Source organism: Phaethon aethereus, assembly GCF_964289735.1.
Source record: "Phaethon aethereus genome assembly, chromosome: 9".
In the NCBI taxonomy this organism is placed as follows: Eukaryota; Metazoa; Chordata; class Aves; order Phaethontiformes; family Phaethontidae; genus Phaethon; species Phaethon aethereus.
This window is the reverse complement of record NC_138585.1, coordinates 28925694-28940985: the sequence shown is the minus strand read 5'-3', so window position 1 is coordinate 28940985 and position 15292 is coordinate 28925694. Positions and strand designations below refer to the sequence as shown.

The 15292-nt window shown below is 49.1% G+C and overlaps 1 protein-coding gene across 1 annotated transcript; it reads right to left on the bottom strand.

Moving 5' to 3' along the window:
* Positions 1–3952: 3952 nt before the first annotated feature.
* Positions 3953–13727, bottom strand: ERICH6 (glutamate rich 6; the record flags this gene model as incomplete). The annotated part of the gene is made up of 12 exons (XM_082003755.1): positions 3953–4216; positions 4694–4925; positions 5207–5359; positions 6596–6677; positions 6825–6986; positions 7879–7946; positions 8949–9106; positions 9184–9285; positions 10476–10592; positions 10695–10741; positions 12934–13072; positions 13392–13727. 12 exons carry the CDS (start codon positions 13725–13727, stop codon positions 3953–3955), a joined length of 1860 nt encoding a protein of 619 aa, XP_081859881.1.
* Between the last annotated feature and the right edge of the window lie 1565 nt (positions 13728–15292).

The window sequence follows — 15292 nt, the reverse complement described above, 5'->3', positions numbered from 1 at the left end:
CCCCATCTATCAGCACTGAAACTTCTTGTAAGTCTTCTTCAGTCATCTGTTGACTCGGATGTAAAGGACAGCATGTTGCAGACTGAACAGTGTAGCCATATCTTGTTCATTTAAAAGTGTTTACGTGGCGAACCAGCTCTAGTGACTTCCAGTAAATTGCCTGTATGATTTTACAGATACTGTTTCAGCGGGAGGTTTTGGTTTGGGCTTTGCTCTGCCTGTTTCAAAACTGGAAGCGGGCACTCCTTTGGGCAGGAAAAAAATGTGTGCGGGCGGCCTTAAGTTAGTGAACTGTATTATTGCAGAAATCAGAAAATGCTGCATTATGTGCCTTAAAACAGCCTATGTGCAAAGGATTTCCCTATAACTTGTAACCTAATTGAATTGCATGACCCTAGACAGTAGAACATGTCCTTGCTCCCATCTGTGTGTTATACTGTTTTAACCTTTTGCAAATATTCCTTGACTGTTAGGAGCAGAGGGTTCACATCCATGCTTTTATATTTTATGACAAACCAATTCCATGTTCCTGCATCGCTTGCGGCTTTCAAAACATTTAGCTTATGATTTTTCATAGGAACATTGATGCGCTACAGAAAGACTACCTTGGTGCAAATATTGTCAGTCGACACTTAGTACACCGCTTAAGTGAAGTGTTGATTAGCTGCGGTGCAGTTTTTGGCACAAGAATGCTTTGGTTTGAGAGACTGGTTTCTTGGCATTACCTTGCCAGCAGATGCCCCACTCAAGTGGCAGACCCTGTGCTCCCATTTCTATCGATGAGATCTTGCAACTTGTCTTGCCACCTTAAACTGATCAGTTGGTCCCAGCTGTAGCAGTTAATGACCTGGCTCTGTTCAAACACGTGCGCACATGTCCTTTGGAGCTCTCTTTAGTATGATTCGGCTTCTGCAAACTCGTATTTTCGTAAGCATGAACGTAGCATGTGGAGGTGTTCGTTCAGAGAAAGCTAAGCTCTATCAAAGCACTGCAGGTGGTCTCACTCCTTGAAGGAAACCATGCTTTGTAACCAAGGCTCTCTGCTGTTTCTCACTGCTTCAGAGCTCAGACGTCGAACCCTGCTTTTTTGCCCTATCGATCTCTCCCTCCACCAACACTCTTGTTGCGTCCTGAAGTGGGGAGAGCAATTCAGAGAGATTGCTCCCTTGACGTCCTCATGCAGGGAATATGAGAAACAGTTGACTTTTGATTCCTGCAGGCACGTCCTGTTTGTTCAGTTAAGTCTGGTTTGTCCTAGTAGTTTAGTGAAAGTCATCTTAATCATGAAATACGTTGTTTTGTATTTTAAAACTGTTATTTAGTATTAAAAAGTTTGTTATTTCCCTGTACTTCTCCCATGGGCTTGCTGAAGCCCAGTATCCTTCTATGTGTGGATTTGGAGGGTCTGGGGCAGTATTCTTTGTTGCAGAGTAGATTGATGTCACTTTTAAGCTTACAAAGCATGCTAAGGCTGTTCTTCTGCAGAATTTTATTTAATGGGATATGAGTTTAGGAAAAAGAGCAACAAAAAGCCCAATTCAGTTTATTTCCATCCATGCAGGAAGTGACACTACAGGTTAGGAGAGTCTGATAGAGAGGCTTAGGGATTTTGTGGTTTAATGTCTCCTTATCTAAATTAATTTAGTGTAATGTCATTCTGATGGTAACCTTGTAGACAGACGCCCAGAAGGAAGTAACAACAGCGCTCTCTTGCCATGAGTTATGACCTCCCAAGAGGCGGTGCTTGTAATTCAGGGTTTATGATGCAAAGTGTACGTAGCCTGCTGTTCTCCCTCGCTGACAGAACGTGCCTCGGCTCTCTGTTCCGACAGTGCTGGAGGTGGTTTGCTCATTTAGCGCAGGAGTGGTTGCCAACTGTAACCCGTGTGTCTCCGTTTCCAGGCATTAAGTGGTGATTTCCAAAGGCAGCGCGGCTCAGACCCATGAAGGCCTGTACTGAAGACAGCACACTGTTAGTACAGACTGGATGCTTCTCTCGCAGCCACGTTGTGCCTCCTGAAAAAAAAACTTAATGAAAGACGCCTTTCAGTGCTGGCTTGTTTCCAGATACTGCACAGTCATGGAGTGCAATAATACTGTATAGTTTTTTTAAGATTTCATTCGACCAGTTCATAGCTCAACAATGCAGGCATTACTAATTGTAACTTATTTTATATTCATGTTTCACACAATGGCAGATTGAGTTGATACCTGATTTTTTCCTCGGAAAAAAAGTTGGTTTAATCTGTTGTATTTTATATGAGTTTATGTTCTTTTTGTAGTTTAAAATGAAGTTATAGGAGTGTCTGATACTGTCCTAAACTGTTAAGTAATTGACAGCTGTCTAGCAAATCTCTCTAATGTGGTTAAAGCAGGTTTGTATATTTTTCAAAATATATGGCAGAGTTGAACAGTGCATTATATACTAAATTATATAGACAAAATTATATGCAGAGTAGTTACATCATTTTGTGACTTCAGTAAAGAGTAAGATCAACTGCTTTTTAAATTGTGTTGGCCAGCTCAGGAGGTTTTTCCTTGACCATTCTGAAGAGAGAAAAAGCTGGGCCTTTCTACTGTCCTAAATAGAAACCAAGAAAGTTAATTTAAAGAGTCCTCATTTACCGTGCGAAGTACCTTGTTTGAGTCACTGATGGATATTCTTAGAATTGCAATTGAAAAAATGCATAAAAAGCCTACTTTCCAAAGTCACTAATCTTGTGTTTTGTCTTGTCTAAGCCCCTAACAATCTCCATGTTCTGGAAGGAACATGCAGAGCTTTGTCTTTCCTGTCGCGCGCCTGCCAAAATTCATCTGCGATTAGAGTTCAGGTGCTGGTGCATGCGGGAGCCCACCTGGGTTGAAGTCAAGTCTTAAATGCTGTTCTCCTGCCGGGGCTGGGAGCTTTCCTCAGGTTGGCCTCGGGAGCCGCTGTGAGCTGCCAGTGGCCGCAGCCCTTGGTCTGCGGTTCCACTTCAGCACCGCTCCTCGCAGAGCTGCTCGGGTGCAGGATGAAGGGCTGGGTGAAGCCCCTGCCCTGAGTGTCCGAAGCTCCCTGTTGGGAGCTGGGGTGGGGCCCAGCCTGAGGCACCCGGTTCCTGAGGGGTGCATGCCCCCTCCATGCCTCTGCCTGTGCTGCTCCCATGGCCGCTGGGCCCGCAGCGGGAGGGACATGCAGGGCGCCCGGTGCAGCACAGCCTTCCCGCTGCATCAGCTGTCTATGAGATGCTGCCAGGAGGCCATGGCTGGTCCACGCTCTCTGCTGTCCACATTGACAGCCTTCTGTCCCCGGCATCCATACAAACGTCCCCAAGATGGTGACCTTTGATTGCTCTGGACAAGTGTGGGTGTCTGTCCCTCTCTCCATGTGGGGAACCGCTGTGTCTCATACCTGCAGCAGGCTGAGCTGCCATCCAGCGCTCGCCCCAGGGAAGTCTCGGCATCCTGCTGGTGCCATGTCCTTGGCAGAAGTGCTGGCTGCGCAGAGCGGTGCCTGTGCGGGTGACTTCTGAGCAAGCACCCCTCCCCGTATACCTGTCACAGGCTGTGACTTGGCTGTGCTCTGTGTCCTTCTATGTGCCCCATTCACGCGCTGAAACAACTGGTCACCCTGGGCTGGTTTCTTGCTGGGAAAGGAGGGAGGTTGCTCAGGAGCAACGTGCTGACATCAAGCATGGATTTACTCCAAGCAAAACCGCTCTTCGTGCCTCCATGGCCAAGATGCACTTCAGTGTGGGCTGACAAGAAAATGTGCTCTAGTGATCCCTGCCCCACAGGAGACCCCCTCTGGGGTGGGATGGCCCCGGGAGAGGGGCTGTGCAGAATGGGCTGCCCTTTAATTGGCACCATGGCAGCGCGGGGCTGCAGGTGAAACCTCGCTGCGTGTGTGCAGGTGCTGCAGCGTCAGGGAGCATCTCTGGCTCATTGTGCCTTCACATACCACAGATGCTGGTCAGATTTGAGCATTTACTATCGCCCTGACGGAGCTGCGTAGCTCATCGCTTATGTCAGAAGTTGTACAAAGCTGTAAGATCTTTAAAGTCTGTGTGATAAGGTACGCTGGAGGCCTAATTTTGTTCCATTGCTCATTAGAAGGAAAGTTTAAGCATTCACGCAGTCTGTCGAAGAGCCGCAGAATCCTCACCCTGAAGGCAAGCAGCAGGAGCTCGTCTTCACCCAGCTGGGCGGGGGGAGGCAGCCGACCGATGTCACTGACCTGGGGAGTGGAGGTGAATGGTGTCAGCAGAGCCACAGCAGCGCGGGATGGGGCTCCGGGGCTTTGGTCTTGCCCCAGCAGACAAACCTGCCCCGGTGGCAGAAGCCCATGGAGGAAGGGAGCTGCCATGCAGCCTGCCCACATGGATCGTGGCTCTCCTCCCCGTGGCAGAGCCAGGGTGACCCTCGGGGACATAGCCAGGGACACCGGGGACCTGCCCCAGAGTGCTTCCTGCACTCTGCAGGCCCTTGCAGAGAGCCAAGGGCTGCTGGGGCTGGCAAGCCCCCCATCTGCATGGGACTGAGCATGGATACACCTCCAATGTTTGCCGTTCCGGGGGGCATGACCATGGGGTAACATGGGGAGCTCCCACCATGGGATGAGCGTGCGTCCCCACAGATGGGAGCTTCCCTGGCTGCCTTGCTCCTACTGTGGGGAGTGGCTTTGTGTGGAGCTGCCTGTGCGCTTGAGAAATACCCGCACTTTGGTTCCCACGTTGAATTTTGCCTGTTGCCCCATGGCGAGGAAGGAAACGGTGATCTTGTCCTGGCCCAGGATCCTGACCCCCACATGCTGGTTCAAGGAGATGAAGATGGGGCTCAGCGGGACCTGGGGTCCAGATGACATGATGCTGTTGGGCCATATCCACCTTCTTACCCTGCTGCCTGCTTGGTCCAAATACTGCCCTCCCTGAATGTTCATGTTTATCCTAAGAGAGAGGAAATGCAAAGCTCAACCCCAGCTCCCACAGCTGGTGTCCCTCATTCCCCAGACGGATGGGACTGAGGCGCAGCTAGTTCAGGGTCTAACCCCTGCCTCCCAAGACACAGGTGGGGTAGCCTTGCCCCTCTGGGAGGCACTCGAAGCAGGGACCACGAGCTGCTATATTTGTCTTCTAAATTTTTGAACGCTATTGAAAATACCCTTTATGACCTTTGAAGTTTAAATTCACAGTGGAGAGCAAAACTGCTCTCACCAACTTGAACGTACCACACAGCTCCATTCGGATAATAGCAAGTACTTCTGCCGTTGGACTTAAATACAGCTTGTATTTCAGCGTTGTCTGGCTTGTCTTCCTGTACTATGCAAATAAGCTGTTTTTTCTCTCGTACGACAATGATTGCCAGATTTCCAGATGGATAGCTGTCATCAAATAAGGTGTTCATAACCTCTGTCTGGTTGGTCGATTATTACATACTAAATATTTCAGAATGCTACTTTGGAGTATAAAAATTGACGTGTTGCCCAGATCACTGTGTTAAACACAGAATGGTGGTGTGCTGCCAGTGTGACCTGGGACGCTGCCGGTGCTTTTCGCCTACACTGAAGTATTCTGTATGCACTGACAAAAGAGCAGTTAGAGATACAGAACACATTTTTGTTGTTTTCTAGCCAATAACCCAGGCAGAACCGCTTAGCAAGCTTATTTTAAAGACACATTCTTGGACAATGCTTACAATTGAAAGTACAAGCCTCGCAAAGGATAACAGCACAGAAAACAAGGGCAGGTATTATTGTCCAGAGAAAAAAACAAACCAGGGGGAAAAAGGCCCTTGCCCCAGAAACCTGACTTGAACGTACCCAAACAACAGGTACTTTCTGTCTCACGGGTTTCCCTCCAGCAAGACTTGCTGCTGTGAGCAGACGCGTTTATGGCACTTTGCCATTTGCCACCGCCGCAACTGGCAGCATCGTTGGGATGAAGGCAGCCTGGAGGGCAGAGCAGTCTCAAGCCCATTGGCTTTGGTGGCAGAGCTCAGGTACACTTTCATACGCCCCTGGCTCAGAAGTCAGCCACAGTAAGGAAAAATAATGTGGGTGGCTTAAAATCTTATGGCTTAAATAATGGCAAAGGCAGCCTGAAAGCTATGGGGTCCTTTGGTGAAACTGCCACATTTTTATTTCTTCAAACCATACCCTTAGTTACACTGGTAATTTCAGTTTGTCTTTGCACCACTTACGTACTCCTGTGCGCAGGACAGAGATGTCAGTGCGGTGCCGGTGGGAAACGTGTGTGTTTGTCCCTGGGTGAATGACAGGGCTGAGCGGTTTTGGAGCCCACGCTGCAGGGACCACTCGGCCAGCAGTGCCCTTCCATGGGTGGCCAGAGCTCGGGAGTGGGTCTGAACCCTGGGCCAGTGCACTTCTTAAGCTGGGTATTAGACAAAAGCACCCATCCTTCATCGAAGTTACTGGCCGATCTGAAAAACTTCAGACCAAGAGCTATGTAAGTGGTTTCACTACTGCTTTTTTCCAGCCAGTGAAAGCGAGCATGAGTAATGTCCCAGGTTATTTGGTGTTAAATCAGACTAGGACACGCTTAAAATTACAGTTACAACCCCTGGACTAATGCAGGCAAATGAACCCCATAAAGGATACAACAACTGTGCTGTTCCATCTGGAAGCATGGTAAGGAATTTCCCTCCATGTTTGTAGTATTTTTCCAACAATCCATGCTTCACTACCTAAGATTTGAAAAGAAAGGATAAAATGGATGAGGGCAGTGCTGCACCGGCTGCCCTGTGAAGGCAGGCAGGTGCCAGGCTCCAGCCGCTCAGGGCTGCGGACACAGCGGAGGGGCAGCCCGTCGCCATCAGGCAGCAGCTACTTGCCTTCCCACCCACAAGGGCGAAATCGCAGCAGGTGACGCTGAAGGAGATGGGCTCCTCCTGGGGCTTTGCTGCTCCCCCACCAGGCACCAGCGTCCGGCCCTCTGGCGATGGGGGCTCCTGAGAAAGCCGGTAGGAAATCGTGCCAGCTTGATTTGAACCTGGAGAGCAAAGGGAGGGTTTGTGTGCGTCGGGTAGGGCCGGCAGCGCCGATGTTGGGGCTGCCTGGCACCTCTGCCGGGAGGCTGTAACTTGGGGGAGTGGACATTTCTGTCTGAAATTGCCTGAAATTCCTCCCTCATCCTGGAGTCTGTCTCAGGGTATTTTCTATCTAACACGGACAGTCCAAACTGTTCAGCTATTATTTCAGAGAACAGGATTATGAAAAAAGATGTCGGTTTTTTAACTATGCATATATACACATCTGTGTGAGTAAAGAATTACTTTTTTGGATATCATTCAGAGCTTCATGCTCTGGAGGACTCATGGTCTGAAATCCTTGGTGCCCTGCCATCCTCTGTGAAATTATGCCCATATTGTAAATCTAGTTCCATCCTCTGTGAAATTATGCCCATATTGTAAATCTAATTCATCTGTTCTTAGTCTAAATGTCTTTGATGTTGTATACATCCAAGGGGCTGCTCAGTCATCCATGGCCTGGGCTAGGAATTAGTGGAGTATTCCCCTGATGAGGCAAAACGTAGATCAGCCTAATTCTGGCAGTTCCTACCTTCCAAGGGCTTGGCTTTGCCAGCTTCTTGTTCTCTAAAGTCAATTTGTGTGCATCTCAGCTGAAATGTTCAGAATGAATACTGAAAGTCACAGCAAGGAGATCCTTTCTGTGCAATGGGAATGTAATTGCTTTTGGTTTTTCATGTGAGGGATTGTTTAATATGGCAGTATCTAATTTAACGTGACTGCACACTTGACACTGAACTAGCATGTCACTATAAATCCTCCTGCGCAATTAGAGAGCATTGGAGACAAGCAATTCCACTGAATTCATTGTTGTAATAAATGGACAAATAAACACATAAGGAAATGCAAACTCACATTCAGCTGCGCTCGTCGGCTGTGCTGCCAGGAAAGCTAACTGTCTGGCCATTTGTCTCTCCTGCTGCCTGGAAAATGAAAGTGTTCGCATGGACATTTCGTATATCCCGTTTGGAAAGCTAGAAGTACTGGATATCCTTGCCATGGGAACACAAGTTTCTGAGCCTGTTTTTCTCTCCACTTGCATAATTGCAAATAACAGTTAGAGGCAATGGAATATCACCAAAATAATAATATCTCAGCAAAAAGGAATTGCTTCCATGCAGAGATTTCGGTGAACAGACTCTGTGATTGCAATGGGATCAGCTCTACCGATAGCAGAACTAAACATCGTAATGGATTTTGTATCAAGATTTTATGTAAAAGATGCCCACAAGATCAAGAAAACAGGTAATCTCCAAAAGTATTTTCACTATCCTTCTTATCTAGCTCCTCTAAATTTCACAGTGTCTGACAATGACTTCTGTTTATGCTCTGTACATAATATGAGGTACTCGCACCATGAGGCTGCAAAGGATCTTCAAGAAAAGGAGCAGTTTACTTCCAGGTATGCTGATTTACTTTCCTTTAAGCCTATTCCATAGGCTTAGATGTTTGTATAAGCTTTGGGCCTCCTGCTAAACAGCCCATCAGAAGTCAAACTTGCACAGTTCTCGTGACCATGGAAATTGGAATCCAAATGCATGTCACAGTTTATGCATCAAAATAGAGAAATACAAATTCAAGCTTTGTTTCAGCACCTGAGGTAAAAGCTAGACCTAAATATTATCACTCCCACAGCTGCAATTATGCTTTTGGCTCTACCAAACACAATTTGTCATCATCGGTCAGCAGTAGAATTAATGCTTTACTTACCACATACCTTGCCACCTTCTCATACAGCCTGATAAGAGAAAAGCCAAGAGGGTCCAGACAGAATATGAACCTGTGTTGCCTAAAGCAAATTTTTTCTTCTGTCATTCCCTCTTGCTGCAGTTGCACTTTCTTAATGCTTCTTTTCCCTCTGGAGTCGCCTGCTGTTCCTTATACAGACCTGATCCCCAGTCCTCCCTGTAGTCGTTTCCCAGTACCTCTGGTATGCTCTCTCCTTTGACAGCAGTCTGTCAGCTTCGGTGCCATGGGATTCATGGGAGCCGACAGCAATGGGAACACTCCGGGCGCCTTCGTGGGTCTTCCTCTCATTTACGATGAACTCGTAGAGGTCTCGATTACGCTCACAGCAGAATTTCTGGAAGGCAGAAGAACAGTGCCACACGGGTGGGCCTTTCCACAGCAAACCTCTGCTAATCTTTCCCACCAGCTTACTGATTCGTAATCCTGTGGCGGTGAGCAAACGTCTTCGAAGGAAGGGAGCTGCTTCAGCAAGCTGCCACAGTACTCACACCTCGGAGCAGAGTCCTCCTCTGTCTGAAGTGGAGGTGGGAAGAGAGAACACGGGGAGGATGGAAATACAGTTTCAGTGCACAGATCCTCATTTTATCTTGGGGAAAGAGAGTTCTGCTCAAAATGCAGAAAAACAGATCTGTGTCTGTGATATCTTAGAACCATTCAACTCAAGATACTAGGTTCAGGAAACCACCAAAAAGAAAATCTGATCTGTAGTAAATAAATAAAAACCCTCAGAGAAATTGAATGACTGTCGTAGTATTTATGAGGCCCATTCCTTCCAAGGGAAAGCTTCAGAGCATACAGAACGCTATAGTTGAATACTCTGATGCATTAACCCTTTCAAATACATTGCTTGGGGCTTTGGAGAGAAAAAGCTCCCTGATTGTTGCACTGTTGATCACAGGTAAATCTGTGGGGAATTTAATGAGGAACCACCAGCAGTTTTGTTGACAAAAGAGCTGAGCATATTTGACCAGATGCAAATCAGGGCTGCTGCAGGATATATTTTGAGGATGGGTACTAGATATTCTGAAAGAAATATCTATTTTTTGAAAACGCAGTTTGAAACTGAGTTATAGAAGATGCAGCTGCCGAGAGCATGCTGCTGAATTTCGTGCCTAATGCCTCTGCTCCCAAGGGAGCACACCTAGCTCAGCGCTCCTCGGAAGGACAGCAGCCATCCAGCGGCAGCAGCAGGGGGTGTAGGGTGCTTGCTCCGGGCCGCTTAGCTGGTGCGCTTCACTTACACTTCCTTTACTATACTATGTGTTTAGCACTCTCATTCAAACCCTGTTCTGAACAGATTAATTTTAAATACTTGGCTTCTCTGGAGCGTAGTTCCTGGAAATTCCCTTGCTCCTCACCTCATGCCTAGGATTAACTCTCTGATGACTTTGCTCTGCTAAGGGTTATGGGGAACTCTGCACCCTGCTTGTATTCTTTGACTGTATACCCAGTATTTATATGAATTTTGTATCTCTGTTTTAGCCAAAGGGAAAAATCTTTGGCTAGGAAATTATCAACATAGGCTGCAGCAGTGGGGAGAGGAGTTGCACAGCCTCTTACTGTTTAGGTGTCCACAACAAACATCGTTTCAACAGCCTCACAGAAGAAAAACCCTTTCATAAAGGAACTCCTGGACTGGCTTGGCAAAAGGTGTTATTTTTATTTTTCCTACATGGGAATCATAGGAATTAAAATGGACTCACCTCAATCTGTATGTTTTCTCGTGACGATTCAGGTCTGTAGGCCAGAAGGGTAGGCAGGCCAACAGAAGGGAGCGTGCGCAGCGATTTCTTGAACAGCTTCACAAAGTCTTCTTTAAACTCAAAGTGGAAAATACCAAAAGCAATGTGGAATCATATCTTTGTTCAGGGGTAAAACCATGAGGCATAAAATGTATATATACAACCTGGGTGAGTCCTTACCTCCGTGTCGCACAAAACCTCTAAGCTGCTGAACTCTTCTGACAGGGCTGCAAGCAACAGCAATACTGAGAATTACTGAACAGCGGTGCTGTGTTCTCAGAAAGCTTATCTTCTAGACACATTTGTTTTGTTCCTTTTTCAGCACACCAGCCTTTTCTCACCAGCCACGTCAGCTGCCCGAGACCTTGCCAGACATGGTCCTATGCTTTCAGAAGGGCAGCTCTGATTCTTCGTGTGACCCTTCCCAAATGCCTGAGGGGCTGGAACTGGGCATTGACATTGGATGAGGGCTTTACAGAATTGTCCCACTGAAGTCATGGAGACGGCCTGTTGCTTGGGGTCAGTGACTTGTAGCACTACTCTAATATTGCATTATCCTCTAGAGCATTTCCAGCCTAAGAAGAAAGAGCTGTAGGGACGATTGAAGTTTTTTCTCTTTTTCCAAATGCGGTCCATTCTGCCTGAGTGCAACGAAGGATTTTTTGGCCTTTGGGGTGACAGGAAACATCTCAGATGAGCATGTGTCTATCACTGTCCTCAGCAGCCCCAGGTTCCCTCTCAGTGGCCAGTGCTACTGATGTCCAGCCGCCTCGGGTGCACAACTGTGTGCTGTCCCATATGCATCACCTTCTGTTTGAACATCAACATGGCCAGCATGCCAGCTGCTGTAGCCTCCCCTTCAGGCAAACTAAACACATTCCTAGTTCTTTTAATCTTGAAAGTCAGTTCCCCTTGTTGCCACCCAATTTGTCTTGCCCTTCTAGGTAAGCTGCTTCTGCTTTCCAGAAAACACTCAGCCAGATGAAACTCTAGGCAGGCTGAAATACCAAATCCTTTACAAGTCCTTCTCTTTAGAAAGTATGAAAAAATCAGAATGTGTATTTAAAAAGGATGGGGTAAAAATCACAACAGCCCTGGGCCAAGACCCAGCTCCTGGGCCTGCAGTGGGAACCACAGCTTGGGAATGCGCCTGGAAGGAGGAAGAGCAGAAGGCAATGCTATGGGAGTCGCTTATACTTTTAGAAGGCTGAATGATGTGGCTGCTAGTTTGCTTGAACTTTGTTTTTTTAAATTGCAGTCCAAAGAGGAGTAGTTATCACCCTCTGCAATCAAGCTGTGTCACAGAGAGTAACCGACCATAAACCCCACCTGAGAAGAAGTGACTTCAGGGAGTGCAAAGTGCTTCAGTGGAGCTGCACAGCCGGGGCACGGCTCTGGCTGCACCATGGCACTGAGGGACGCAGGGATGCCTGGTACCCGGGGCGCAGGGCTCCGCGAGGACAGACGCTCCACATTCGTACTCTGCCCTCTGTAATGGGCTTTGCAGCTTCTGTATCATCTCTACCTACCGCTGCTGCTTCCAAACCCAGGTAGATGATTTACCACTGGCACAAGTTTGGTTATTCTGTACTTTGATCGCTACAGTGACAGTGATCCCAAGGACTTGTGAAGCTCCACTCAAAGTACAAAGCCTATAACATTTTTCTCCTGCAAACACATTCACAGCGCATTTCCAAACAAACGTCCTCCAAGGGCTAGAAGAGAGCAATGTTTCTCTGTCGTGGGCTGTGCATGTCCCCTTTCTATTGGGATGGATCTGTACACAGCTTTCCCCAGTAATTTCAGCTGGTGTGCTGTGTTTTGTGTCCCTGGTCACTCCTCCTGCTCTCAGAGGCACATGAGATGCGGGAGACGTTCTCTGACAGAGGAAAGCTGCCTGGCATTGAAAACGAAGCCCAAAGGCTGTTCGATGTGGTGCCCAAGAGGGATGGGATCAGGCAGCAACTACCACTAATATGCTGTGTGCTCCGGTACTCTGCTGTACCTCAGCGGGCAAGCGCAGGAGCTGGTTACTCGGTCACGTGCTGGGATGACTCAGCAGAGCAAGAGGAGGAAAAATGATATATTTTCAGCTTGCCTTAGAGGCTTTGCCAGCAGCTCTCACGGGAATACAATATGCCACTTCTGCCATCTGCTGAGCGCTTCTACGCCTGCTGGCTGGCAGAGCGTTCCTGCACACTTAACGGGGGCCCAGAGGTTCATTTAGAGGTGGCTCTGCAGAGAGGTTAACGAGGGGACCGCCGAGGGGGATTCCTGCTCCCGAGTCTGCCACCACTTTGCAAAAGGATCTCTGGGAAATCGCAAAGCTAGGCGTCTTCTACAAAAGACACTGGGGTACGAGGCAGCTTGAGTGAAAGACAAATGAGCAACCTCCTTCTTGAAGAAGGCTGTTTCTTACTTGATTTTCTGTAGGCGTGTTCATGAAGCCAGCTACCTTCTGTCTGCACCGACACTGAAATTCCTGACAGCTCCTGCATTGCGACGGGTTCGACACTGCCCGATGCTTCCATTTCCCTTAATTTAAGACACAAACCCACCTATTAGTCACACACAATGACTTCAAAGCAGTTGCCCTTGATGATTACACTAACGAAGGAGACTTTTCCAAATGTATTTAATTAACAATCCAAACACTTTATATCACAGGTGGGTCTTAGCTACAGTTCTGCAGCTGTGGCTGAGGGTCCCACCCGAGGGCTGTCAAGAGGCACCTCTCGGGCCAGCGGGCCGCAGCCCAGCCCTCGGCTTCGCCACCGCTTTCCTCCCCGCGAGCTTTCGGGGGACCGGGCCGGTGCAGTGCTCGGAGTGCAGCGGAGAACCGCGGGGCCCTGCCCGCCGGCCGGGGAGCTCCCTTACCTCGAGCTCCCCCGCAGCCGCCTCCACCGGCCTGTCCGGCCTCGCTCCGGGCGCGCCCACGCCATCGGCAGCGGAGAGGCGTCTCCCCGCGCTGTCCCGCACGGCCCGGCCCCGCTCCCGGCCCCGGCCTCGTGCGGCGGCGCTGGCGCGCGCCGTCTCCATGGCAACGCGGCGGACGCGGGGGCTGCCGGGGCGGCTCCGCCTGAAGAGCGGCGGGGGCGGCGGGCCCGGCCCCCCGGGCGCCCAGCGAGGCACGGCCCGCGCCGGCTTCTCCGCGGTGTGAGCGGCGGGCGCCTCGGAAAGGCGGGGCCGGGGCGCCGCCCGCGTGCCCGCCATGGCGGGCAGAGCAGCCTTTGGCACGGAAGGGCGGCGGGGCTGAGGGTGAGGCGCGGGCTGCAGAGCCCGGCCTGACGTGCCATGTGTGTCCTGTGCCTGTTACGCGCCTGTGCCGGTGGCTCCCTGGGACCGGCGCCGTTGCATCCCTCCGCGGAATTTGCACTGACAGCCTGGAGAATGAAAGCAGGCGATTTTCTTCAGACGCGTCGTTTGCAAACGCAGGCTTTAGATTCACCTTAGGACAACGCGTATGTGCTACGTTATCTGGACTTTGTAAGAATTTGCAGTTGTCTCAACATGAGTTGTACAGCAGAATAAGTAATTCCTACCCATTTTTTTAAATTGAAAGAATAAGTTGAGGTGCAGCCAGTGGTGTCAGTGCTCAGCTGGTGCAGATAGCTCCCCGTTGCATGGAGGTCCTGGGAGATTGCTTCCACGGTCGGTTGGCGAGATCCTGGTATTGCCACAGCTCTCGCTCCTGGCTGCAGCGCGGCCAGTGCTGCGGCGTGGGTGGAGGCAAGTGGCGGTCCTAACGGCACACGGCCCAACGCTGGCACAGCCGCAGGCGGGAACCACTTAAGTTGTGCCGTACTCTTGCCATAAATTCATTAGTCCCTAGGAGTTTTTGCATTTTTCTTAGCGTTTAAAGTGGAAATTATTTTTAGGGAGAACTGCCAACAATATAGTGTAGCAACTCAACAGGAAAAACTGCTTCACAGGCACAACTCTCGGTTGTGCGTATCGCCTCTGCGGTTAACCGCTGCCGGGCGGCGTTGGAGTAGAGCCGAGAGGCACACCGGTTGCTGGTGCCTGGCTGGGCGGTGGGAGAGCTGCCTGCGGCAGGGGTCCTGCCTGCCGTGGCTCCCTTGCTGCTGCTGGCTCCTGGGCAGGGTTTTCTCTGGGTACGTTTCACCACACGTTTCAAAGTCCGTTTGCTTTGAACCGGTATTTTGTTAAGAAAACCAGGCTGGCCTCAGTAGCTTTTCCTGAATGTTCTGAGGAACTTTCACACATTTACTGATGTGCCGCCACTTACCTTGGCAAGATGCTGGTGCCCTGCAAGCCCCTCCTGCCTCTGGCCCTCGGACATCACTCTCGGGAAGTCGGACCAGCTGTACTGTGCCCGGCCGTATCAGGAAGAAAACCTGAAATGCTTTGCTCAAGTCCTGGAATGAATGTCACCTGCTCATTCACTAATCTGAAGAGTAAACACATCACTGTTTGGCAGTACCAGCTGAGGTATTCCTTATCCTAATTTCAGTTTCAGTCAGAAAAGATAGAGGGTGTTGGGGTTTTTTTTGCTGCGGGATATAACAAAAGTTTGCTGTTTCTTCAGAACCGAATGGTGTGGAAAGACCTAATGAAATAATGCGTGTTAACTTATCTAATGGGGCTGATTGGAGTAATTAATTTCATTAATCCTGCTATAATCAAAGACATGTTTCAGAATTTTGTTTTACACAAAAAACCTCGTGTCCCAACTGTCAGTAAGAAAAATTATCTTCCACTATAAATGTTGCTGAAATATGGGAAAATGAATCAAATCCTTAGGAATTCTTGCTTAA